This window comes from Babylonia areolata, chromosome 12 (genome assembly GCF_041734735.1).
Source record: "Babylonia areolata isolate BAREFJ2019XMU chromosome 12, ASM4173473v1, whole genome shotgun sequence".
Taxonomy (NCBI): Eukaryota; Metazoa; Mollusca; class Gastropoda; order Neogastropoda; family Buccinidae; genus Babylonia; species Babylonia areolata.
Genome location: NC_134887.1, coordinates 7838400 through 7865838, shown reverse-complemented (window position 1 = coordinate 7865838; position 27439 = coordinate 7838400). Strand labels below are relative to the sequence as shown.

Genomic DNA, 27439 nt, shown 5'->3' with positions numbered 1-27439 from the left:
GGTCCAATCCTCAACCTCTTGCTACAAAGCATAGAAACTTCAAAAACGTCAAACATTTATGTACTTTTGTCTTACTTTTTACCCGGGGGCAGATTTCCCATTCCTTTTAACGCTTTCACCGCCGGTCAATTTAGAGTGCAAAATTCCCTTGTGCTACAAACACAGAAAGTATGGAGTCTAAATATAGCTGGGGATTCCCTCTGTGATAAGTAGAAAAATATGGCCTATCAAACCACCGAACATAAAGAGCAGTAGGCTCACGGATAACAGACCCATGATCTGGTCACCCTTCAGTGACAGGGGTCCTCTACCTAGCTGCTGCATAAATGTGAGTTTGGCAGTGAAAGGGTTAAACCACTATACTTATCATCTCCTCTTTCGCCTTCTTGCAACAGGGCCTTGTACCCTTTCAGCATCTCCTTGGAGACAGCGGAGGGGTACCTCTGGCTCCAAACAACCTGGTCATTTGCTTCAAACAAAATCTACCCCGATCATTGCATTTCCTGAAAAAAAACCCAAAAAACAACAACCCCAAAACATTGTCTTATCACAGCAAAATCTACCAAATCATCAACTGTTTACAATTACCAAAGCCTGATGCGGTTCATTCGAATTCTCACTCAAAATGAAAACTTCCCCCAAAAGTCGATCTAACATTTTTATACTTCAACATTACTTTTACCTGGGGCAAATTTTTGTGTGTGTTTTTTTACGCAGCCACCGCTTTCGTCAAACATAAAAAACATCAGCATAATTTTTACCTGATACAGATTTATATTTCTTTTCTTCTTTTTTTTTAAGAGTCCGCAGTGCTATCTACTTCTCAGCCTCCTTGCAGCAGGGCCTTCGACCATCCGAGCATCTCCTGTGAAGACTTTGGCGTCGTCCATACATCTAATGGAGCTGTTCCTTTGGCTTCGATCTACCCGATTATCACACCCCCCCCCCATACCCCACACACACCCTCCTCTACCAAACACTGTGCCACCTCATTTTAAACAAAAGCTCGCAAAATCCTTAACGATATCAATCAAAGAAAGCCTGCCGAAGTTCACCGAAAGCCTGCCGCAGTTCAGTCTTCAAAAAAACCACTCGCATCGAAGAACAGAAACTTCAAAAACCTCAGCAATACTATTACCTGCGGCAGACCTTCTTCTTCTTCTTCTTCTTAAGCCGCCGCGCTGTCTCCTCCCTCTCCTCCTTCTCCTTCCTGCAGCAGCGCCTTGGAGCCTTCCAGCATCTCCTTGAAGACCTTGTTGGCGAACCTCTGCACGGTGTCCATGGCGCCGGGCAACCGCCGCAGGCGGCTGATGTTGTCGCCGCAGCGACGCAGCGCCTCAGTGCCCTCCTCGGGACTGAGGTCGGCCTTGGTCACCGCCTTTTTCAGCTCGTGCTCGTCCGCCAGCACGATCTGCAGGGACCGGCTCACCTGGAGGGGGGAGATGTATTGTATGTACTGTATTGTACTGATTGTATTGTACTGATTGTATTATATTCATTGTACTGTATTGTATTATACTGTATTGCGTTGTACTGTACTGTACTGCACTTTCGTCAAAAATATTGTATTGTATTATTTATTTATTTATGTAAGCTTATCTATAATTTATTCACCCTTTTTTTCTTTTTCTTTTTTATCAAGGCCTGACTAAGCGCGTTGGGTTATGCTGCTGGTCAGGCATCTGCTTGGCAGATGTGGTGTAGCGTATATGGATTTGTCCGAACGCAGTGACGCCTCCTTGAGCTACTGAAACTGAAACTGTACTGCACTGCACTCCATTGCATTGTTTTGTAGTGTGCTGTTTTGTACTGCATTGTATTGTATTGTATCGTACTGTACTGTATTGTATTGTACAGTACTGTATTGTGCTGTATTGTATTGTACTGTATTGTGCTGTATTTATTGTGCTGTATTGTATTGTACTGTAGTGTGCTGTATTTATTGTACTGTATTGTACTGTACTGTATTGTACAGTACTGTATTGTGCTGTATTGTATTGTACTGTAGTGTGCTGTATTTATTGTACTGTATTGTACTGTATTGTATTGTACAGTACTGTATTGTACTGTAGTGTACTGTATTGTACAGTACTGTATTGTACTGTACTGTACTGTATTGTACTGTATTGTATTGTACAGTACTGTAGTGTACTGTATTTATTGTACTGTATTGTACTGTACTGTATTGTATTGTATTTATTGTATTGTACTGCATTGTACTATATTGTACTGTATTGTATTTATTGTATTGTACTGTATTGTACTGTACTATATTGTATCGTATTGTATTGTATTGCATAGGATTGTACTGTACTGTACTGTATTGTACATTGGCAACGAGAGTGTTGTCCTCTGGCAAAATCACGTGAAAAGAAATCAACTCTGATAGGTATACAAATATATAAACACGCTCTCAAGTCCTGACTAAGCGCGTTGGGTTATGCTGCTGGTCAGGCATCTGACAAGCAGATGTGGGGGTAGCGTATATGGATTTGTCCGAACACAGTGACGCCTCCTTGAGAAACTGAAACTGAAACTGTATTGTATATTGGAGGCAAGGTTGCGCTGGCTCTTTAGTGCTGCAGCGCCTACTGTCCTAAAACCCTCTTGGCCGAAAGAGTGGGGATGTAACTGGGCCAAGACACTATCCACTATAATCAAATTCTGGCCCAGATAGTCCGGACAGCAGATGCCTCCTCTGCTGTTCTGGTCGTCATGGTCGGACACGACTATCATACAAATACAATACAAAATTGTATTGTATCACCTGCCGCCGTGGCGAAGTGGTTAGCGTCGCGGACTGACGGCTGGGAGGACGCGGGTTCGAATCCCAGCGGAGGTGGGTTTTTCGGCCCGCGGCCGGCTCCTACCCAGAGTTGAGTGTGCTGTAGGCTTAAATGGGGAGACTGGGACCACAAAGTCGAGTGTCATCCACTTCACGGATGCGTCTTTGGGTGTGTTGTTCTAATTACCTGACCAACACTGCAAGTGTCTGTATCTCTCGGGCCTGGTTGACGCCGGGTTATCATTATAAAAGGAAGCGTAGAGTGACGTAGTCCTAAACCAAAATGGACTTCCATGGCAACCTCATCATCGTCATCCTTCATCATTACCAATACAGACAAAAAACAGTCCCAAAGTCTGTGGCCTTTCATGCCCTGCTGTCATGGTGACTTCAGTTTCGATACCCCTCCACCCCGTGCTTGGGGTGAGTCTTGTCAATGTCTTCAGTGTCGGCGGATTCATGGGGGACTGCCGTTGGAGGGACGTGGTGGCGGTCTCCACGCTAGGAGGGACGCTCACTCTGCCTGGCTCCGCGACAAAGCCATTATTGTCGTTAGTAGGGGGCTTAGTAGGTGGTTCCCTGCGGACTGCCGACGCTGAGAATGTGATGGACGAACCCGGGTGTGGCCGTGTATGGGGGATTCGGAATGAGCGGCGTGGGAGTAATGCCATTGAAACGGGGCAGATGACGGGGCAGAAAAAAAATGTATTGTATTGTATTGTACTGTAGCGTAATGTGTTGCGTTTCACTGCACTGAATTGCATTGCAAAGTGATGGACTGTATTGCGGTGTGGTGTGGTGTGGTGTGGTGTGGTGCGGTGTGGTGCGGTGTGGTATATTTTAATACTCTCTTGTCACACCACAGTGTGAATTCGAGCTGCTCTACCCACGTGTCACTACAGTGTGCGCCACCTTTTTTTCTTCTGCCTGCAAGTGTATTGGTTTTCTTATCAAAGTGGATTTTTCTTCATAATTTTACCAGGGACAATCCTTTTGTTGCCGTGGGTTCTCCTTCATGCATTACGTGAATCCTGTACAGGGGACCTGGGTTTATCGTCTCATCCGAATGACTAGCGCCCAGACTACCACTCAAGGCCAATGGAGGGGGCGGAAAGAAACTCTGGCGAGTACAGGATGGAAGGTGTAGCAGAACACGTTTAAAACGCTCATCTGCGAATGCAGTGTCCGTGAGGGTCTTGGTTCGTTATCCGGCCTCGGCCTGTCTCCCACGTTTAAGTGGAAAACCAAACTGAGCGTCTGGTCGTTCATGGAGGAGACGATAAACCCGAGGTTTCGTGTGCAACCCGCACTTGCCGCACTGAAAAAAAAACAACAACAAAAAACCGAACCCACGGCAACATAAAACGTTGTCCTATGGCAAAATCATGTAGAAGAAATCCGCTTTAACTCACTCAGTACGGCCAGTCCTCTCTTCTCCTCTACACAGACCCCTCGGATGTCCAGTGGGTGTCTGAATGACTCAACCTTTAGCTTCCGTCGTCAGAATTGTGGTATTCTTTGTCAACATTCACCTCTTCAGTATAAGAGCCTTCCGCTTGCAATATTTTGATGATGGTAATTGGGGTGAAACGCTGTTAACGTCGTCTCTTTCGCCGTTCGTATGGAGAGAGTTAAACATAATATACATGTATGCACTCAAGGCCTGACTAAGCGCGTTAGGTTATGCTGCTGGTCAGACATCTGTCCAGTAGACGTGGTGTAGCGTATTGTGGGTTTGTCCGAACGCAGTGTGACATTGTCATGGGTGAAGACCACAACACCAGAACACATTCTTCAGACCTGTCCCCTCCTGAAAGGGCTCAGAGACACCGTGTGGCCGACACCACCAACCCTACTCCACACCACGCTCCATGGCTCCAGACAGGACTTGGAGAAGACGGATCATTCATCAGACAGGCTGGACTGACACTGTGAAGAAGCGAAGAAGAAGAAGGAGGAGGAGTAGAAGAAGAAGAAGAAGAAGAAGAAGAAGAAGAAGAAGAAGAAGAAGAAGAAGAAGAAGAAGAAGGAGGAGGAGGAGGAGGAGGAGGAGGAGAAGAAGAAGAAGAAGAAGAAGAAGAAGAAGAAGAAGAAGAAGAAGAAGGAGGAGGAGGAGGAGGAGGAGGAGGAGATGGGGGAGGAGGAGGAGAAGGAGGAGAAGAAGAAGAAGAAGAAGAAGAAGAAGAAGAAGAAGAAGAAGAAGGAGGAGGAGGAGGAGGAGGAGGAGGAGGAGGAGGAGGAGAAGGAGGAGGAGAAGGAGGAGGAGGAGAAGAAGAAGAAGAAGAAGAAGAAGAAGAAGAAGAAGAAGAAGAAGAAGAAGAAGAAGAAGAAGAAGAAGAAGAAGAAGGAGGAGGAGGAGGAGGAGGAGGAGGGGGAGAAGAAGAAGAAGAAAAAGAAAAAGAAGGAGGAGGAGAAGAAGGAGGAGGAGGAGGAGACTGGGGGAGGAGGAGGAGGAGGAGAAGGAGGAGGAGGTTGGGGGAGGAGGAGAAGGAGGAGGAAAAAAGAAGGAGGAGGAGGAGGAGGAGGAAAAGAAGAAAAAGAAGTAGTTCGAACGCAGTGACGCCTCCGGGACAAAACTGAAACTGACAACAACAACAACAACAAAAAACCCAAGCCAGCAACTCACCTGGGGGGCCCTGTCAAGGATGGCCTTGACCAGGCGGTTGATGCGGTTGTAGAGCTCCAGGGCTTCCAGCGTGTCCTCTGGAGGGCCCCCCGTGCACTTCTCCGACACCTCGCGGCGGTCATACTCCAGCTGCACGCAGTGCCGCTCTCTCTTGGCCTTCAGCTGGGCTCCGCCTGTATGGAACGTGTAGTGGACAGTGTGGGTGTGTGGGCGGGGTGGGCGATGTGGCGGGAGGTGGGGGGGAATGGGGGTTTGTGTGTAGGGGGTGGGGTTAGGGGTGGGGGTTGGAGGTGCGGTGTTGTGTGTGTGTGTGTGTGTGTGTGTGTGTGAGTGAGGGTGCGGATATGTTGAAGACTGATGGTGGGAAAGGCTGAGTGTGTGTGTAGCGTGGGTGGGGTGGGGGAGCGTGGAAGAGGGGGTCTGCTGGGGGCGTGTGTGTGTGTGTGTGTGTGTGTGTGTGTGTGTGTGTGTGTGTATGTGTGTGTGTGTGTATGTGTGTGTGTGTGTGTATGTATGTGTGTGTGTGTGTGTGCGCACGCGCGCCACAATCACACACATGACAGACAGACAGAGAGACACAGACAGACAGAGAGAGAATGACAAAGCATTTTTTGTCATTCTCTTTTAAAGGAAAACAGTTTCGATTTATGAAAACCTTCTCTTGGACAGACAGACAGACGGACAACTGACAGAAAGAAGAAGAAGAAGAAAAAAGGACACACCCCTTCTCCCCTCACACGCACACGCTCATACACATACAGAAACAGACACACATACACGTACTCACACCCTTATCCACACACACACACACGAATGAAAACACGCAATGAAACTAACAGAAAAAGAACCACCCCACCCCCTTTTTTTCTCCACCCCTCACGGGGTCGTCATACCACATCTGTGGGCCAGGACTTTGAGGCAGTCGGCCAGCACAGGGATGCCGGAGGTCTCTACGACGAACTTGGCCTTGAAGTCATGGAGGTCCTTCCGCAGGTCCTGGAACTGCTTCGTCAGGTCGTTGTACAACTTGGCGTGGTCCTGTTGGGGGTGGGGGTGCGGGGGGGGTGGGGGTGGGGGGAGAAGACATGGACACGTGCGTACAGTGTGAGACACACACAAACACCCAGTCATACACACACACACACAAATGCACGCACGCACGCACATCACACACACACACTCACACACACAGTCAGTCATACACACACATAAATGTACAGCCGCACACACACACACACACACACACACACACACCACGCACTCGACTCCCAGTAAATAAAATGCATGCTGCTTAAGTATGCGTTGTCTTTGGACAAAAATATACGTTTTGTGATTCATGTATAGCCTTGTTAACCGGAAAAGGGATGTGGCCAGGAGTTGAAAAAATGTTTTAAAAAGTCATTATGTATAAAAAAAAAAACACACACAAAAAAAACACAAAAAAAACCTAGGCGCGATGTAAAAAGAAAACAAAAAGTAGACATAAATCTATCACAGCGTATCACATGGAACAACGCCTTCACCCCACCCCACCCCACCCCTCACCCTCGCACCCCACCACACACGCATGCATGCATCCACACATGCATCCACCCCCACCCCCTTCCGCACCGCACCCCTACCCCCCCCCCCCTCCCGTCCCCACACGCGAGCGCGCACTCACACACCCTCCCCAACCCACACCCCCCCCCGTCCTTCCTCTCCTCCAATCCGTCCCCGGCACACACACACACACACACACACACACACAGAGAGTCATACACAAACAGGTGCATATACACGCACTCACGCACATATGCACATAAGCACATATACACACTCTCTCTCTTTCTCTCGCTCTCTCACGCATACATACACGCGCGCGCGCAAGCAAACAAACAAACACATACCCACAAACACATTAACATACATGTATTCGCACACACACACGCTGCATGCAAAAACATACAATTACACACACACACACATCATACCACAAGTAGACACACATACACACACACGCGCGCACGCACACACAGACAGACAGACAGACACACACACACATAACACACACTCATACACAAACAGGCGCACATACGCGTACTCACGCACATAAGCATATATGCGCGCGCGCACACACACACACACACACACACTCTCTCTCTCTCTCATACATACACGCGCGCGCACGCAAACACAAACAAACACATACTCACAAACACTGACATACATGTATCTGCACACACGCACGCGCACATGTACAAACATACACACACACACACTCTCTCTCTCTCTCTCTCTCTGTCTCTCTCTCCCCTATCACCCCACTCCATTTTTTTTTTCTTTTCCCTTTAGTCTGATATCACGTAGGTGGAGAAGAAAGTCGCGCATCAGAAGACGACCACACGCAAACACGCCACACACTGCGGGTACTCTTGTATCTTTACCTGGAAGGTTTTGTTCTGGGCTGAAAGCTGAGGAGGCAGTTGGTGAATATTGACCGCTTCCACCTGATCAATTGACGTCACTGCAAACATTACACACACACACACACACACACACACACACACACACACACACCAATAAAAAAAGAAGAAAAAAAAAAAGAAGAAAAAAGAACTGCGTAAGGCAAGAAGAAATTCTGTGTGTGTGTGTGTGTGTGTGCGTGTGTGTGTGGCTATTGTTTATTCCCTCTCAAATGGGCTTTGGCCTCTATGAATAAACCATCTCTCTCTGTGTGTCTCTCTGTGAGTGCTGGAAAAATGGCCGGCAAGAAGAACAAATTCCATCAACATCTTCCCAAAACTTCCTTCACTCAAACCCACAGAAGACCAATCAGGCCCCACACGTCATGTCAGTGAGTTTCTCCATCTACCCTTCGCACGCACTGATTGACATGGACACTTATATAGCGCCTATCCTCGGTCGGAGACCAAGCTCTTAGCGCTTTACAAACACCGAGTCATTTACACACCAGGCCGCCTACCTGGGTAGAGCTGACAGACGGCTGCCAATGGGCGCTCATCATTCGTTTCCTGTGTCATTCAATCAGATTTCAGACACGCACACCTACACACTCAGACAAACATGTAACATTTAACATTTTACGTGCACGACCGTTTTTCTGTTTATTTACTCCGCCTTGAAAGCAGCGATACTCCGTTTTCGGGGGGGGGTGGCGGGGAGGTGTATGCTGGGTATGTTCTTGTTTCCATAACCCACCGAACACTGACATGGATTACAGGATCTTTAACGTGCGTATTTGATCTTCTGCGTGCGTATACACACGGAGGGGGTTCAGGCACTGGCAGGTCTGCACATATGTTGACCTGGCAGATCGGAAAAATCTCCACCCTTTACCCACCAGGCGCCACCGAGATTCGAACCCGGGACCCTCAGATTGAAAGTCCAACGCTTTAACCACTCGGCTATTGCGCCCGTTCCAGCCACACGACAAGACATCACACCACAAGACAATACAAAGACAAGACAAGGCAAGACAAGACAACATTCATTTTCTTGAAAACATACTCACAGAACTCCTTCTCCTTGGTGGCATCATCTGGCCTGTTCTTGCGGGCGGACGCCGGTGGGACACCAGGCGAAGTCGACCCCGCACCGCCGTCCTCGGGTCCGGCGTGACCCTGCTGCTGTTGTGCACGTGCGACATAGGAGGGCACGTGCTGCGTGGTGATGGGCTTGCTCTGGGTGCCGCTTAGCAGAGGCGTTCTGGCCGAGGCCCCGCTGTTCTGAAGTCAGTGGGGGACAGAGTGTGAACAGTATGATGTGTGTATGACAGAAGGGGGAACATTGTGATGTGTGTTTGACAGAAAGGGAACACTGTGATGTGTGTATAACAGAAAAGGAACATTGTGATGTATGTATGACAGAAAGGGGAACATTGTGATGTATGTATGACAGAGGGGGAACATTGTGATGTGTGTATAACAGAAAGGGAACATTGTGATGTGTGTATGACAGAAAGGGGAACACTGTGATGTGTGTATGACAGAAGGGGGAACATTGTGATGTATGCTTGACAGAAAGGGAACATTGTGATGTGTGTATAACAGAAAGGGGAACATTGTGATGTGTGTATGACAGAAGGGGAACATTGTGATGTGTGTATGACAGAAAGGGAACATTGTGATGTGTGTATGACAGAAGGGGAACATTGTGATGTGTGTATGACAGAGGGGGAACATTGTGATGTGTGTATGACAGCGTCGTGTGTGTGTGTGTGTGTGTGTGTGCGTGCGTGTGTGTGTGTGTGTGTGTGCGTGCGTGCGTGCGTGCGTGCGTGTGTGTGTGAGTGAGTGAGTGAGTGAGTGAGTGAGTGAGAGAGAGAGAGAGAGAGAGAGAGAGAGAGAGAGAGAGAGAGAGAGAGAGAGAGAAGCAATGGGTTGTTTTCGCGGTCAGTTACGAATGTACGAACACTTATCCATGATAAGAGTTTGGCGTCAACAAAACACTTCAGAGTCACGTCTTGTGCAGTCGCGAACGTCTCATAATTCCACGAATCCGATCTCTCCACACCCCCCCCCCCCCCCCACCCCCCCGCCCCCCTCTCTCTCTCTCTGTGCACGCGCGCGCGACAGGCAGACAGACTGGCCGACATGGAAAAGACGATCATAATGATGATGATGACGATGAAGGAGGAAGAAGTGAAGAACTAAACAGCGGAGAAGAGGTCGGTAACAGATGGCAACCACAGTGGTGGTGTTTTTCTTCCAGTCCCCGCCATACAGGAAGGGAAAACTTAGTGATGGCCTGGAGGTAACGCGTCCGCCTAGGAAGCGAGAGAATCTGAGCACGCTGATTCGAATCACTGACGGCTCAGCCGCCGATATTTTCTCCCCCTCCACTAGACCTTGAGTGGTGGTCAGGACGCTAGTCATTCGGATGAGACGATAAACCGAGGTCCCGTGTGCAGCATGCACTTAGCGCACGTAAAATAACCCACGGCAACAAAAGGGTTGCTCGTGGCAAAATTCTGTAGAAAAATCCACTTCGACAGGAAAAAACAAAAACAAATAAAACTGCACGTAGGAAGAGAGCGACGCGGTCTCCCTGGGGAGAGCAGCCCGAATTTCACAGAGAGAAATCTGTTGTGATAAAAAGAAATACAAATACAAATGATGCGGCAAGACAGAAAAAAGGACAAGAGGGAAAAAAAAAAAGGATGAATGAATGAATTGTTACTTGTTGCTTATAGCCCAGCCGACCGCACAGGGCCATATCAGGACCGGAATGAATGAATGAACGACTGGATGAATAAATGAATGAAAGAACAAGACTCTGAGCAAACAAGAAAGGCAGCGACAGATGACAAGTAAAACAAGAGAGGCAAGGCCTTCAAGACTCACTTGTGATACACTTAAAAAAAAAATCCAAGCTTTTTATGTATTGAGTATAATTTCAAAATGTAATGTTTAAGATGAGAAAGATCAGTTTAAAGCAAATTAAGTCCCCTAGCATTACAGAGTAATTTCCCTTTTTTACTAACTGCACCAAAACGTTTGCAAAATAAATAAAACTTCCATGCTTAGCAAAAGAAGTTCCTGTTTGAACAAAAAATGATAATAATGACTGCTCTAGCTGTTGGGTCAGAATATCAGATCAAAGTGCCAAGTTTAGAGAATACAAAAAATATAAATATAACACTAAATGCAGTATGCATATAATTAGGCTTCATTCTTTTTTTTCTTTCTTTTTTTCCTATCCCAGAGGTGCAATATTGTTTTAAACAAGATGACTGGAAATAACTGAATTTTTCCTATTTTTATGCCAAATTTGGTGTCGACTTACAAAGTAGTTGCAGAGAAAATGTCAATGTTAAAGTTTTCCACGGACACACAGACACACACACACACACAGACAACCGAACACCGGGTTAAAACATAGACCGCTCAAAAACAACAACCAAAAAACAATAAGGACACTGAGAACAACAACATCAAGAACGTTGATATCAGATCGCTTTTGTACAGTCTCTGATAACCTAGCTTCCAGTTACCTAGTTCACAATTAAGCCCGTTGATTATTTTTTTTCCCTTCAAATCACCCGGGTCCAAAGAACGTTGGGTGATTTAAAAGCAATTTCCGAGTCTTCCGCCCCCCCCCCCCTCCCCCCCCCACACACCCACTCCCACACGGAGGTGGACAAACATAACTCGATATACGTATTAATGACTGAATTAATACACAGAAAATGTTTTAAGCGTGAACTTTGGAAGAAAGGAATGGACAGAACATTATAACATACGAGTAATGGTTTAAATGTTATATATGAATATAAAACGTGCATTCATCAGTCTGTTATAATGACTATGTATCTCAGTGTATCTCCCTGTGTCCCCTTTCACCCTACTCCCCCTCCTTTTTCCATTCCCTCCTTCACGTTCATCCCCCCCACCCCTTCCTTCAGTTCCCCGGCGAGCAGGTAGTGACAAATTCATGCTGTTGTGCACAACTGAGCATACACACCGGGCACACACACACACACACGCACACACACACACACAGGCACTCACACACACACACTGGCACTCACACACAGATACACACACACACACACACACTGACACTCACACACACTGGCACACACACACACACACACACAGAGTGACTGGCTGCACTGTCTCTCTCTCACCCCCTCTCTGTCTCTGTCTCTCTCTCGCGCGTGTGTATGTTTGTGTGTGTGTGTGAGTGCCAGTGTGTGTGTGTGTGTGTGTGTGTGTGTGTGTGTGTGCGTGTGATGTGAGTGCCTGTGTGTGGGTGTGTGCGCGCGCGCGTGTGTGTGTGAGTGCCTGTGTGTGTGTGTGTGTGTGAGTGAGAGAGAGAGAGAGAGTGCCAGTGTGTGTGTGTGTGTGTGTGTGTGTGTGTGTGTGTGAGTGAGTGAGAGAGAGAGTGTGTGTGTGTGTGTGTGTGTGTGTGTGTGTGTGTGTGTTTTAATGTGCTTCAGTGTCAAGAAGAATATCGGACTGCTGCAAACCCACTTCCATCGAAGTTCATGAAAATGTGACGAACACGGTGTGACTGTGAGCACACCCTGCCGATTCATACAATTCATGGACGAAGGGAAATAACTCCTGAGAGAAGAAAGTTCGATTGAAAAAGAACGAGCGGCAAGGTGTATTCACATGTACCATATGCTCTTTAGCCATTCTGTTAATCACAATTTCATATATCACGACGCAGCGTGGAAATATAACGTGTAAAAACGAAACACAGCATAAAACGGAATCATATCTCAACAACTGCGCGGTAAGGTAGACACACACAGGAAATCCGAAATGAAAGTAAGGCAGTCCACCTTTTTGAAGTACTGTGAAATAAAATTCAAATGACTTTAAAATTCGTACCACCAACTTGATTCATCTACCTTTTATTCTGCATACAGACGTGAGAAAAAACATAAAAACAAAACCAAAACGCATGAGCGTTGTCGAGGGCACAAACATACATTAGAAGAAGAAAAAAATGTACGGGATGAGTTACCTCCCGTGAAAGTCACAAGACCAATGTTCTCAAAACACAAACCAGGTAATAAGATACTGTCTTTTGTATTCGAATTGTGGAACAAATGTTGCAGCAAGCAGCTAATCTGTGACAAAAGACACAATTTGACGCTCAACTCACCTGGTCTTCACAACACGAACAAAGGCCTCCCATGCCAACAAACTCTCACTGTTCAGCAGAACTTGTGTCGTCTGCACGGGACTTTCTAACTTCTTGTGGCCTTGACCGTGGAACCTGTGAATATGCAAATTGAGGTTATTTGATCGTGCAAATAAGCATGTGACTTTTGAAACCCTCCTCCTAACCCTCGATCCAGGGCTTGTTCAAGTAAAAAAAATTAAAAAATAAAAAATAAAAAAGTCACACGGTCGCAACAGTTGCTCACCATTATGATACGGCCAAGGCGAAAATGAGCAGCTTTTTCTCAAACTCTCTGTGTGTGTGTGTGTGTGTGTGTGTGTGTGTGTGTGTGTGTGTTTATACGTAAGCCCTTTTCGATAGGTCCTTTCAGACAGTTTCAGTTTCAGTTTCAGTAGCTCAAGGAGGCGTCACTGCGTTCGGACAAAACCATATACGCTACACCACATCTGCCAAGCAGATGCCTGACCAGCAGCGTAACCCAACGCGCTTAGTCAGGCCTTGAGAACACACACACACACACAAAAAAACAAAAAAAAACAACAACAAAAAAACCAAAAAAACAACAAAAAAAAACGGGGGAATAAATAATAGATAAGCTTGCATAAATAAATAAATAAATAAATAAATAAATAAATAAATAAATAATAATTATAATATAGAAAAAGGTAGTAGTAATAATATTAGTAATACTAATAAAATGATAATAATAAAACATAAATAAATAAATAAGTAAGACAACAATGGTGATAAATAAGCAAATAAATGTAAAATATGAAGACACACATTCACACATACACCCACACATGCATAACAGAAATGCACCAGACATGCAGTTTCACATATATGAAAGCACAGTCAAATACATATAAACGTACATGAGCTCCAACACACACACACACACACGCATTACCGTGCACCTCCTCTACCCCCCTCCTCCACACACTCATTTCTAGTCTAAGTATCGCAGCTTCCACGGCACACACACACACACACACACACACACACAAACACACACTCACAGAGATGAACACTTACTTGTACAAGCACATATGAAAGCACAGTCAAATACATATAAACGTACATGAGCTCCAACACACACATACACACACACACACACACACATTACCTTGCACCTCCTCTACCCCCTCCTCCACACACTTATTTCTAGTCTACGTATCGCAGCTTCCACGGCACACACACACACACAAACACACACTCACAGAGATGAGCACTTACTTGTACAAGCACACACACATACGCCCATATCTCCCACCCCCAACCCCACACACGTACATACAAAGATATATATATATATATATATATATATATATATATATACACACGTTCCAATATCCTGTTGCTCCCACAGTGTAGGCATGCATACACTCACATACCTCATCCTCTACCCCACCTCCCCCCGCACTCCCACCTCCCCTCACACACACACACACACACGTACACATATCTCTCCTGACACTTGTGTGCAATTTCACTCTCGCGCATTCACAAACGCACTCAAAAGCACAGACCCACACATACACACAAACACACACAGCCGCCACTGACTGGCCGCAAGAGGGATGGGAAAAGATCTCTGATGCCAAGAACGTGGCATCTAGTGTGTTGCTCGGTCTATTGTATTTGGAAAGGCCCACAGAGACTCTGTTCCGTTTTGAAGAAATTTGCGCAATGTTGGTTTGGAAATGATGCCGATATTTGTTTGATTTGCAAAGCATCGTGCTCTACCTTTCATGTTAGATTTGCGGCCGCTCCCTCTCTCTGCTTTTATTTCTTTGAGGCGATCAATGGTGTGATGGCCTTGTACCTGTTCTTTTTGGTATTCTTTGACTTTTCTGAGGATTTCCGATTTTCCTAGATGTAGGCTGCTCGTTGGTGTTGCGTTACCAGCAAGTCTGTCAGCTCGCTCATTTCCCTTAACACCTGCATGTCCCGGGCAGTATGACCATGTGAGTTTTTTAATCTGAAAGTTGCGCATTGCGTTATGCCACTCTGGGCTTCCCATTCCGTTTTCAATTTTCTGTATGAGGTTCATTGAGTCGGTTAGGATCATGGCATGTTGGTTTCCGGGCGTATGGAAGGACGATAGCCACTGGAGGGCATGTGTCACGGCTTCAACTTCCATCGTTAGGCTGGAGGTTGTGACTTTGTAGGCAGCATTCTCTTCCCAAATTGTTTTTCCATTTTGTTTCGCAGTGAATCCCCAGCCAGACTGGTCTTTGGTGACTGAGCCATCTGTGTATATGATGATGTCCTCTTCTTTACTGTTTTCTTCTATAAGCAGCTTCACTTCCGCATCAGTTTTGCCCTCTGGCCATTCCCGACAATGTCTTCCTAGAGTGGGTGAAATGACTGTGTTGAATAGATGGTTGAGGTTTTCGGGGTTTTTCTCCCATTCTTTTGTTTCTTTCAGGTCTTGAAGTCGGCATACTAGCTGGATTGTGTCTTCTGCTTGCCCCATCCATGATCTTCCTCGTCCTAGACGGCTGCCTTTTTGTTCTTTGACTGCGTCATGCAGTGGGTTTTGAGGGTTTTCTAATGCTTTGAAGTAGGTCTTGACCTGTTCTAACTTGTTTCTGGCCTGCACTGAAGGAAGGTCAAGCAGGTATCGCATGGTTTCTGTGGGCGTGTCTTTTGTTGTTCCAAGGATCAGCCTCATAGCTTTATTTTGGACTCTTTCTAATTTTAGGAGGTTGCTTTGAGACGGTGTTGTTAGCCCAAGTCCGTAGTCGATCACACTGAGGACGAGTGATTGGTATAGCAGGAAGAGGTGGCGTTGTTCAATTCCTTTGGTTGCCATTGCTTTTAAGACTGAAAGGCCCTTTTTGCATTTGAGAACAGTGTTTTCCGTATGTTTTCTGAAGGTCAGCATCCTGTCGAAGTGTATTCCTAGGTAGCGTAGGCATTCAGTTTTCTCAATTTGAATCCCATCGAATGACACAGAAGGTGGTGATTTGCTCGCGGTTTTGTTGTTGAGGGTGCACAGCAACGTTTGGGCTTTCGCTGGATTGATGGAAGATCCTGTGTCTTTGCACCATTGAGCAATATTGTTTAGTTGTTTCTGGACGGCTTCAGTTCTTTCCTGAGCATTTTTTGAAACAAAAAAAACAAACAAACAACCCCCCCCCAAAAAAACAACAACAACAAACAACAACAAAAAAACAACAACAAAAAACCAACAAAAAAACCCCTGTGATTTAGAAGAGTTTTCCATTTGTTATCCTAACGAAATGCGGATATCATTTCCATGAATTATGTCTCGTAAAAGGCACACAGAGACCTGTTTCAAATTTTGTTTGTTTTATTGATCTATTTACGTTAGTGACGGAAAAAAAATCAGTGGAGGTAAGCATTGAGAGGGAAGACTGCACAGACTGAAATACGTGTTTAAAAAAAAAAGAAAAAAAAAAAGAGTTACATATCAACAAACACAAACACACACGGCACACACAGAGTTACATAATGTCCGTGTCTGAAAAAAGAAAAGTTTCAGTTTCAGTTTCAGTTTCAGTAGCTCAAGGAGGCGTCACTGCGTTCGGACAAATCCATATACGCTACACCACATCTGCCAAGCAGATGCATGACCAGCAGCGTAACCCAACGCGCTTAGTCAGGCCTTGAGGGAAAAAAAAAGTAGCAAAGCTGGTGTATTTTCCTATGATTATAAGGTTTATTCAATGTATATTAGTAATATAACAGCAATAAACACGATAAGATGTTGGATGGTGTAACGCGTATTTTTTTTTCAGGTGGAGAGGCGAAAGGGTTGTGTAAACGATTCGTACGGAGTAAGGGAGGTTAAAAGGAATGTCTTGATAATTCAAAATTTATTTGCTTTACTTCCCTTAAAGCAGCGGAAATGACCTCCTACCGGAAGTTGGCAGCGTGACCCAAACACACGTAGAAAAGAAACCTGACACCAGTAACACACCACGAGGGAATTTCACCATGCCTCAAGGAAAGTTAAAGACAAAAGTTCAGCTTCCTAAAGGAGCCAAACAGAAACAAAAGTCCGAGAAAAAGGATATGCTTCGAAAAGGTAAAGTGGGATTTTTTGATGGTTTAATCACAAAATTATCTTTATTGGCCTGTTCATTTTGACGCAAGTCGCCATCTATGGTCAGTTGTGACTTAGTCTTTTTTGCGTTGCAGTTGTGATTTGCTGTTTTGTGTGGGGTGTGAGAGTGGAAACAAGTCATTATAATGGTCTTATGAAGGATATAGGGTTTGTTCAATTTACATATCAGTTCATGTTGAGAAGAAATTCGAAATTACTTGATTTTGATGTTGCTCCATTGCAGTTCATACATTGTGATTTTCCTCTGGCATACTTCATGATGTGCAGTGACATTTATATTCAGGTTGTTTTTGTCTTCTGTTGTTCAGGCATAGTTAAGAACATGATGATGAGGCAGAAAATAGAGGGTAAACAAAAAAACATGCCAGATGGAAACCTGGAATTAATCATTAGTGGAAAAGGATGAAAACAGAAAAATTGGTTTTCCCAGTCTGTAAACATTTTTACACTATACATCTTCTTTTACATTATCAGTAGGGAAAAGCTTTAAGAAACATATTACTTTCAGAGTTAGCAGAGTTCACTTCTTAGATTTCTTTTTTTTAAGCTTCACTGATTTGAACATTTTTACATTGTGAGTGAGTGTTTACATATGTGTGTATGCATGAGTATCAGTATGTATTGTCCAGTGGTCAGGCATTCATTTCTTTTATTTTAAAATTAAATAGACACACATGACATACAGTAATACTTGTATGTATGTGAAGACACAGCTTGTGCAGTCCTGTTAGCTATATTGTATATATATATATATACATATATATGTTCTAACTTCTATAGAAATAATATGCAGTTTCATTTGCCAGTTAGCAAATTAGATAATAGAAATCAAGTTCAGTTGACTACAGTTCAAACATTGAGAATAATGATAGTAAGCCAGTGCATGCATATATTCTGATATTGACAGGCATATATTTTTATTTTTTTTATTAGATTTTCAGTCATGGGTCCGAGTGTAATATAAACTAATATTTATTTGAAGTGTATGACATCAGAGCAACAGCAGACAAACAACCAAGCATACACAAAAAAGCATTCTTATCCATTTTTTTTTCTCCTTTTTTCATAATTTTTGTGTGTAGTGTACTCCTTTTTCTTTCTTAACAATTGCACAGACTTTGTAGATTTATATTACTATCTCTATAAATGTGAGTCAGTCTGCCTGCCTCTCTCAGTCTCTTTGTCTGTCTCACTCTCCCTTTCTCATTCTGTCGTGACGTGTGTGGATGTGTGTGTGTGTGGATGTGTGTGTGTGTGTGGATGGGTTGTGTATATCATATGTATCATTGTATGTATCTGAGTGTGTGCATGCATGATAATTAATATGTGTGTGTCACTGTGCATAGACAGATAGATGACCTTTGTTCCCAGCAGCACTTAGTAGGGAAAAAAAAGAAAAAAAGTGGGGGGCGGGGGAGGGGGGGGGGGCAGGGAGGTTCAGAGTGTTTTCTTTGTCACTTTTTTTTTTTTTTTTTTTGTATTTAGCTTAGTTGTAATTTGTATCACTAGCCCTACTGTATCATTCAGTAGTTTTATGGTTGTCTGGAGTTTAACTTTTATAAAACAGCTTAATTCAGTAAACTAAAAATGTTCATGTTTCAGGACACCGGACTATCGCTCCAAAGAAGTCCAGATTGATAGAGGCTTCAAAAGTGAAGAGGGTACGTTATTTTGTTTTTTAATACTATAATAATATTATTAATACTAATGTTAGTGTTCATTATTGTAACTTTTGAATGCAGTTGTTGTACTGAAATATGTGACTGCGCATGGCACATGCACATTCATACAATGATACATACATGTCAATGATGTCATGCTCACAGCCACATACACACACACACACACTCTCTCTCTCTCTCACACACACATACACACACAGTTCAGTCACAAGCATATTAATTATTATAACACTTACAGTGTCCCAGAAGACCTGGAAAAATGTGCCCTAAATATGTTAGGCATTACAACTGTTTGTCTGCCATTAACATACTGCAAACATTAGCATGTGTACATGTAAGAACAGCCTGTGCGCTTCTGAATATTATATATATATATATATATATATATATATATATATATATATATATATATATATATATATATATGCCATCTATTTTGTGTTATTCACCCACAGGAGACAGTATTGAGTATATGAAAGGGAAACAACCCAAGTTGGTGTACCATGCTGTCTGGGAGCATGATGGATAGATTTGTTTCCTTTCAGACATGACATGTTCTCTCAGTCTCAGGGCTTCAAACAAATTAGAGATCTTGGGATTCCCAGATAATCTTTTAGAATAGTTCTTGGTGGGGGGTGGGGGGTCCCAGACTACCTTCACAGGGTAACTAATGCTGCACTCCAAGACCGTATTGCATTGCTACACTAACAACAAAGGCAAGCATACCTTCTAGTCATAATCGTTGAGGTTTCTATAAGTTATAGAAACCTCAACGATAAGTATAATTTAATATTTCAAAGTGGTTAAGGCCTTTTAGGGAAACAACTCTTCTTTGTGGCAGATGATTCTTTGTGTAAAATATAATATAATTCAGTATGGCTTTGGATTGAGTATGGAAACTTTTTAGTCTGTTATGGAAAAGGTCTGGAAAAACTATGGAACTTTGTTTGCCCACATCTGTGGGAGCTCTGTTTGCCTGATTCAGCACCATATTTAGATGTGCAGTTTCTTCTTCTTATTATTATTATTGATATTATCATGGTTAAGACACTTACCTGCCAGTACAGTGTCTGTGAAGGTCTGGGTTTGAATCCCAGTCTCACCCTTTCTCCCCAGGTTGACTGGAAAAATCAAACTGAGCATATTTCGGACAAGACAATAAACTAAGACCTGTTTGCAGCATACACTTAGCGCACTGGAAAAGAACCCACAGCAACAAAAGGGTTGTCCTCTGGCAAAATTTGGTAGAAGTACAAGAAATCCTCTCTGACAGGTTCACACACAAAAAAAAATACATACATACATGCAGTGCATGATGCACTCAAGACCTAATTAGCAGGTCGGGTTATGCTGTTGGTCAAGCATCTGCCAAGCAGATGTGTATATTGTGGATTTATATATATATCCAAACGCAGTGAGGCCTCCTAGAGAAACTGGAACTGAAGCTGAACTGTTTTGTGTTGGTCCAGGGCCTAGAGAAGCAGCTGAAGGCCAGTATAGAGCAGGATGCCATGTCACGGGCGGCCCATGCAGAACCCAAGACACTGACCATCCTCAAATCTTCGGCCCCCTCTGGGTCCTCGGAATCCAAACCAGGTGCCAGCAAGTCCAAGAAAAAGACATGAAAGTGCAGCATGATTGTGTGTGTGTGTAAAACTCTTGTGTAATATTCACGCTCTTTGTGTAGGGGGTGTACGTGTGTGTGTGTGTATGTGCGCATATGGAAGTATGTGCTGAAATAGTCGTTTAAGAGTATGAGTGCGTATGTTTATTTTGAATGTGATGTGTTTCCGTGGGGAAAAAAAAGAAATGTGTCAATGAATCAGCATGTCATGTTTCTGTATAATAAAAGATATAAGAGGTGTATACTGCTTTCCAGTCTCATGGTTTTTTTTTGTGGATTGCAGTTCACACATTCCTTTGTTTGAACGAAGTATGAAGGCTTGCATGTGTGTAACCATTTTTGAAGTCGCCAGTGGCATACAAAACAAACAAATCCACTTCATTTCCGTGGTGGCATGGGGAGGTGTTCCTACTGATTTGGGCTTTTTTTTGTTTGTTTTTTGTTGTTGTTGTTGTTGTCCCATCAGCTGCATTGTTAGTTGGTGTCTTGATTATACTGCTCATTGTGAGTCCCATTCACAGCCACACTCTGGGGTCATTGGCTGCAGTTCCAGTGCCAGCCATCCAAAGGGGATTTTCAGTGTCAGCCGTAATGAGGTTACGGATCACAGAGTATGTCTCTGCACTTCTGCTTTGTCACGTCGGTGGTGTTCCATAGTGCTTGCTCTGTTTCAACATTCACAGGTCAAATGCTAGGACTTGTGTTTGTTGTTGATGTTTGTTTGTTTTTTTAAGGGGGAAGGTGGCATAATGGGTAAGACCCTCATCTGTCAGTACAGTGTCTGTGAGGGTCTGGGTTTGAATACCACTCTCGCCCTTTCTCCAGGGTTTGACTGAAAAATGAGACTGAGCATCCAGTCATTCAGAGGAGCTGATGAACGGAGGTCTTGTGTGCAGCACACGCTTGACGCACTGAAACAGCGCCCATGGCAACAAAAGGGTTGTCCTTTGGCAAACTTCTTCAGAAGAAACCCACTCTGATACTGGGGTACACAAATACATAGTTAATTACACATACTTAACTGTGACCCACTAGTGCACCATGACCCAATAGTGTAGACTCCGGCAGGGGTCTGACATTCCTGTCCTGTGCAAACTACTATCCGCCAATGCAGAGAAAACGAAAGTAGCTACGGCCAATAACCTCCCAGAAGTAGGTTACCTCCCATTTGCCCCCCTGGGGTTACATATTTTGCATGTGGTCAGGGCCTGACAAGCACGCTGGGTTATGTTGCTGTCAGGTACCTGTCTAGCACATGTGTGTAGCGTGTAATGGATTTGTCTAAACACAGTGACACCTCGTTGAGAAATTAACACTGAATGAAACACTTTTTTCAACATTGAAACCATGAACTTACAGATGTTCAGAACCTTTTCAAAGGATGTATTCACTGATTCAGGTCACATTGAAATTGTTTTTATGGTTGACAAGGAATCACTGGCCATGTGTGTGTGTGTGTGTGTGTGTGCATATGCACACATGTGTACATGCATACAAACACACACACACACACACTCACACTAAATGTGGACGAAAAAAGACAAATCATTTGCAGAAGCAATGTGCAGGATATAAATGCATGTTTGTTTTGTTTCTAAAGACCAATCTAGAGATTTCCTTCATTCATTTCTTGCGCAAAAAAATGTCAGACCAAGTCACCTCATCTGTGTGCATTCATGAATGTCATGTATATATCACCTGTTTAACGCTACAAGATTAACCCCTTGACATCTGATCCTTGATGAAATGAGATCTATCAGAGTGGCACAAGTTTGAAGTGCAGTCAGTTCTGTTTGTGTACATATCTGTGGTGTAACTGTAATTCATTTTATTGACATCCTGACCTGTAAACTCCGTGCGACCTTAATGAGGTCAGAGCCCTACGTTGATGTCGTGATGAGCTTACTCGTAAGCAGCAGTCAAGGGATTAATTAATAAACATGTGGAAGACAGTGTCACGCTTCCTTCAAATTTATTCTTCAGAGTGTTTCTCTTTTATTCTTCACGGTGTCTCTCTTTTAAAAAAAAATTAGCCCTGCATCACTGAGTGTGGGAAGATGGAGGGAGGGGGGAAAGGGGGTATATATAATATATATTTTAATTACACATACTTAACCGTGACCCAACTAGTGCAGACTCCGGCAGGGTCTGACATTCCTTCCTATATATATTCACAGAGATAGAGAGAGATATGTGTATATATATATATATTTTTTTTTTTTTCTCACATTTTCAGTTTCCTTGTATGCCTTACCCTTTGTCTCATGATTTAGGAGGGCATGACTTCTTTGGGTTTGGTTTGTTGGTTTTTTTTGTTGTTTTTTTCAGTTTCCCTGTATGCCTTATCTCTCCCTGTCTTTCGATGTAAACTGTTTGCTGCCAACCAAAACAAACAGTGACCGGAGACAAACTGGCCAAAAGCGGTTGCTCTCATTGGTTAGTGTAATGCAAGACACGTTCTTCAGTGTAATGCAAGACTATGTTCTTCAGTGTAATGCAAGACACATTCTTCAGTGTAATGCAAGACATGTTCTTCAGTGTAAATTACTGTAATGCAAGACATGTTCTTCAGTGTAATGCAAGACACATTCTTCAGTGTAATGCAAGACACGTTCTTCAGTGTAATGCAAGACATGTTCTTCAGTGTAATGCGAGACACATTCTTTGTTTGTTCGTCACAGATTGTGTACAAGGCCTTTACCTGGGGCGGGGCGGGGACGGGGTGGGGGAAACCTTCAGCATTTATTGCTTTTTTAGGTGCTCCCAAGTCATGCGATGCATGAGGTTGTCTAAGTGCTCTGGTGTGTTCGGTCAGTAGGAACTTTCAGTGCGCGGCTCCATCGTCTGTTCATCATCTGGAGGTCCCTGTTAATTGTCTGGCACCAGTTCACCTTTTGGCATCCCCTTCTTTAATAATGTGAATGATAGAAGATGAAGATGATTGTGATCAACATGGTTTATGTCTAACTGCATATGATGTCACTCCTAGAATGATGATTGTTTCAGTTTCAAGGCGGTGTAAAAGTGGTGCGGACTGATCCATATATACGCTAAAACATATCTGCTGTTGAAAAAAAGAAGAAGAAATAACAATGCTAAATAGTATATTATAAAAAAACACACACACACAAAAAAAAAGGAACAATAAAAGAACCCACGGCAACAAAAGGGTTATTCCTGGCAAAATTCTGTAGAAAAATCCACTTTAATTACACATACTTAACCGTGACCCAACTAGTGCAGACTCCGGCAGGGGTCTGACATTCCTGTCCTGTGCAAACTATCCGCCCATGCGGAGCAGACGAAACTACGGCCGATAACCTCCCGGAAGTAGGTAACCTCCCCTTTGTCCGGCTAGTTATCGCCCTCTTTTTCCGGCAGCCATCATGACTCCTGTACCTGTGCTCTTCATACGGCTAAGTTTTTTCGTATTTTCTGAATGTCAGACCCCTGCCGGAGTCTGCACTAGTTGGGTCACGGTAAGTATGTTATTTAAACGTAATTTTAGATAGAAAATTTCCTTTCTATAGGAAAAAGAAAAAAAAAAAAGGGGGGGGGGGGGGGGGGGGGGGGGGCTGTAGTGTAGTGACGCGCTTTCCCTAGGGAGAGCAGTCAGAATTTCACACAGAGAGATCTGTTGTGATAAAAAGAAATACAAATATGTGCGTGCGTGGCGTATGCATTATATTATTTTGATTCGGCTCTGTGTGATTGTGTGCATATGTGTGAGTGTGAAGGAGAGAGATCGGGGGGAGGGGGTGGGGGGAAAGAAAAAAAAAAGACGTACACATGCAGTGAGAAAATAACGGCGGCTGAGCCGCGATTCGAACCAGTGCGCTCAGATTCTCTCACTTCCTACGCGGACGCGTTACCTCTAGGCCATCACTCCACTGTACACACATACACTCTCTCTCTCTTTCTTGCACACACTGATAGTTCAATTGAACACACACACACACAAGCGAGCATGCACACAGAGTTGTCACGTATTGAAAACAGACAGATCACACACACACACACACATACAGAGTTGTATTGAATTGATGTATGATGTAGTCAGTGAACGATCAGGGAAGATAGGTGGGCATGGAGAGAGACGGTGTGAAATGACTCATCCATTGATACCGCTGTGTAGCTGACACATGAAGGGGGAAGGAACGGGATGAGGTGTGTCGTTAGACTTTATAATAATAATAATGGATACTTATGTAGCACACTATCCAGAAATCTGCTCTAGGTGCTTACAAAAACGCTTTTGTAAACATAAAACATTATATCTATGCTACATACACACACCAAAATGTGATCACGTACGCACACACACACACACACACACACACGCGCGCGCGCGCTGCATACATACATTTTAACATACATGTGTATCTAACAGCTACCCTAACACATACACACACATAGGCAGGCACAAACTTACATAAGCACACGCACATACAATACACATTCATATAGTGACGTGACCCTCCACCAAGAAATGAGTCGCTTTGCACCAGACGTCAATTTGTAGTTATTGGTATATCATAAATCTGCAATAAATGACCTTTACAGTGAAAAAAAAAGTTTGTAAATCGGGTGATTCTGTGAAAAGTTATTGTGATTTGAAGTTCTGAAGTCGTGAAAGTAACGAACCGAGAAATCAAGGCCGAAAAGTTTTGGAACATGTTCATAGCAACCACATACTTCTAAGCAAGATATGTTCATGAAATTTGGCACACACATACTTAGTGGCAATATCTACAATTGCACAAAGTTTGAAAGAAAAATATTGAGTGTATTTGATTTTATTCAAATAAGAATTTTCTTTTTTTTGTTGAAAGAATTGCAACTGAAGTGTTTGTATACTTACTTTTTAATCAGCTCAACATGACTAAAAACCTTCCAGTTTTAAGATTAGTTTTGTTGTGGTGTTGTTTGTGGTCCAATTACTATGAAACTTTTGCCTTGTATAGTATGTGCACTAAAATTTATGCCAGATTAAAAGTAAAAAATGCTAAAGCATGATGCCGAATCATGCAGTTGTTGTAATTCAATGTCAGGGTTCGTCACTAACGGGAGCGCTGAGCGGAACGCTCTGAAAAAACAAATTGCGCTCTGGAAAATTCCTTGACTCAGAGCGCTTGCGCTCTTGATTTTGAAAAGACATAAGCATACACTACTGTATCTAAATTGTTATTCCATTTTCCATCACAAACAAGAGTCAAAAGCGCGATCGTTTTGCATTTACCGAAGTTTGAAAGCCATCTGTTTACGTTTTGTTAGTTCAACCGGAAAATAGGCCTAGTGAATCAGGGGAGGCTATGCAAAAGAGCGCTCTTCAGACTTGAAGAGTAGAAAAGTGGAGCACACGATCGATTTCGCGGCCGTGCAAAATCAAAATGCTGAAATGTTTGATCCCAAAAAGGAAGGCTGACGGTTTTTAGTGTGCGCTCTTAGTTTTCAGTTTGCGCTCATCAAAATTCTGAAACTAGAGCGCAGGCGCTCATGTGAAAAAATGTTAATGACGAACCCTGAATGTGCTCACTGGCTTAGTGTGCTTGTGATATTACCATAATCCATACAAGCACAACAAAATAACAAAAAAGATCCACACAACAAAACTGCTCATACAAAAGGTACAAGTTCATGTGTGTTTTATCCCAGCATAGCATCAAATGAAATACACTTCATAATCCAAATGAACACTTCAAACACTTCATCTGCAAAGAAAACCTACTTGTCAAACCCATACTTCACACAATAAAGACACACAACTTCATCAAGCAAACACTCAATCTGCTTTAAAAAAAAGAAAAAGAAAAAAAAAAGTGCAGATATGTGGCACAGGTAATTAATTCTTGTGGTACAAAGTGTTAGTCATCCGGGTGGATGGTGTTGATGTTGAAGCTTCTTCCTTCACTCTTTTTTCTCCACTGGTGGTATCAGTATGTTCCAAAAATGCATGGTTTATCCTGAAACAGTTTGTTATGTAATACTTCTTTATCTGTTTTCATTTTCTTTGTTTTGAATTATTTTCTATATGTTCTACAGTTTATTCATTAATGCTAATAATGTTAGATTAAATATCAACAGTAATTTCAGTTATGTACATTTACATCACAGCTTTCATTCTTTACACAGGACTTTACAAAATGCTTTACTTCTAGTTCTATGTATTTTATCAGAAAATAAAAGAAGAATACACTTATATATATATATATATATATATATATATATATCATAATATAATCAGACAAAACAGTTTACTGATAATAAAAATATGAAATAGTGATTATTAATGCTGTGTCACTATGAGTATCAGCGTGCATATCAGTGTGCATGTGCATGACATGCTGCAATCCATTAAGTTACTTTATGCATAGTGGCATGTCAAGCACATGCACACTTATATCATTTATGTAAATGTCTGTGCAAAAGTTTACACTTCCATACATGTACATCTATACAAAGTTTGTAAAAAGAAACTAAATTTGCACACTTCATGGTAAATTTATACTATAAATCATAGTACATTAACAGTTGACTCACTCACTCATAGGTAGTTCACCAGCAGACAGCTCTTTAGTTGACAGTGTAGTTAGTGTGGTGGTGTTGCCTCTCCTTCTGATGACATGACTTGCCAGCAGTGATCTCAGAATTATTCACTGGTGTACAGGCAGGCATATAAAATACCATCATATCTTTCAGGGCTGAAAAAGAAATTTAACTATAAGTAATACTGTTAGTATTTACTGTTGACACAACTCTGTATCTAATAATTTATTGACCTCAAAACAACAGACACAGAAACACACACAGAAACACACACACACACACACACACCAACCTGACACACATTCACATAAAATATCCATTGAAGCAAATTCTGTGAAACTGCGAACTGTTCATAATGTCATGCCCCTGTACCTCTCCTTACTCAGTTACATATAATGGTTAAACTGTGAAGGGACAGTGTGTGTGTGTGTGTGTGTGT

General features: G+C 43.2%; 2 protein-coding genes and 1 non-coding gene across 3 annotated transcripts; 1 reads left to right on the top strand and 2 right to left on the bottom strand.

The window, feature by feature from the left end:
• Nucleotides 1–919: 919 nt before the first annotated feature.
• Nucleotides 920–13131, bottom strand: LOC143288360 (uncharacterized). The gene is made up of 6 exons (XM_076596745.1): nt 13032–13131; nt 8926–9139; nt 7838–7917; nt 6305–6449; nt 5412–5584; nt 920–1429 (listed from the first exon to the last, which is right to left on the bottom strand). Exons 1-6 carry the CDS (start codon nt 13062–13064, stop codon nt 1169–1171), a joined length of 906 nt encoding a protein of 301 aa, XP_076452860.1. The 5' UTR covers nt 13065–13131; the 3' UTR covers nt 920–1168.
• On the bottom strand, nt 8756–8828 carry Trnae-uuc (transfer RNA glutamic acid (anticodon UUC)). Its single transcript has one exon. It is a non-coding gene; the product is annotated as a tRNA-Glu (tRNA).
• Nucleotides 13132–16946: 3815 nt separating the features above from the next.
• Nucleotides 16947–22452, top strand: LOC143288030 (UPF0390 protein zgc136864-like). The gene is made up of 3 exons (XM_076596285.1): nt 16947–17109; nt 18751–18809; nt 20300–22452. Exons 1-3 carry the CDS (start codon nt 17019–17021, stop codon nt 20453–20455), a joined length of 306 nt encoding a protein of 101 aa, XP_076452400.1. The 5' UTR covers nt 16947–17018; the 3' UTR covers nt 20456–22452.
• The last annotated feature ends 4987 nt before the right edge of the window (nt 22453–27439 follow it).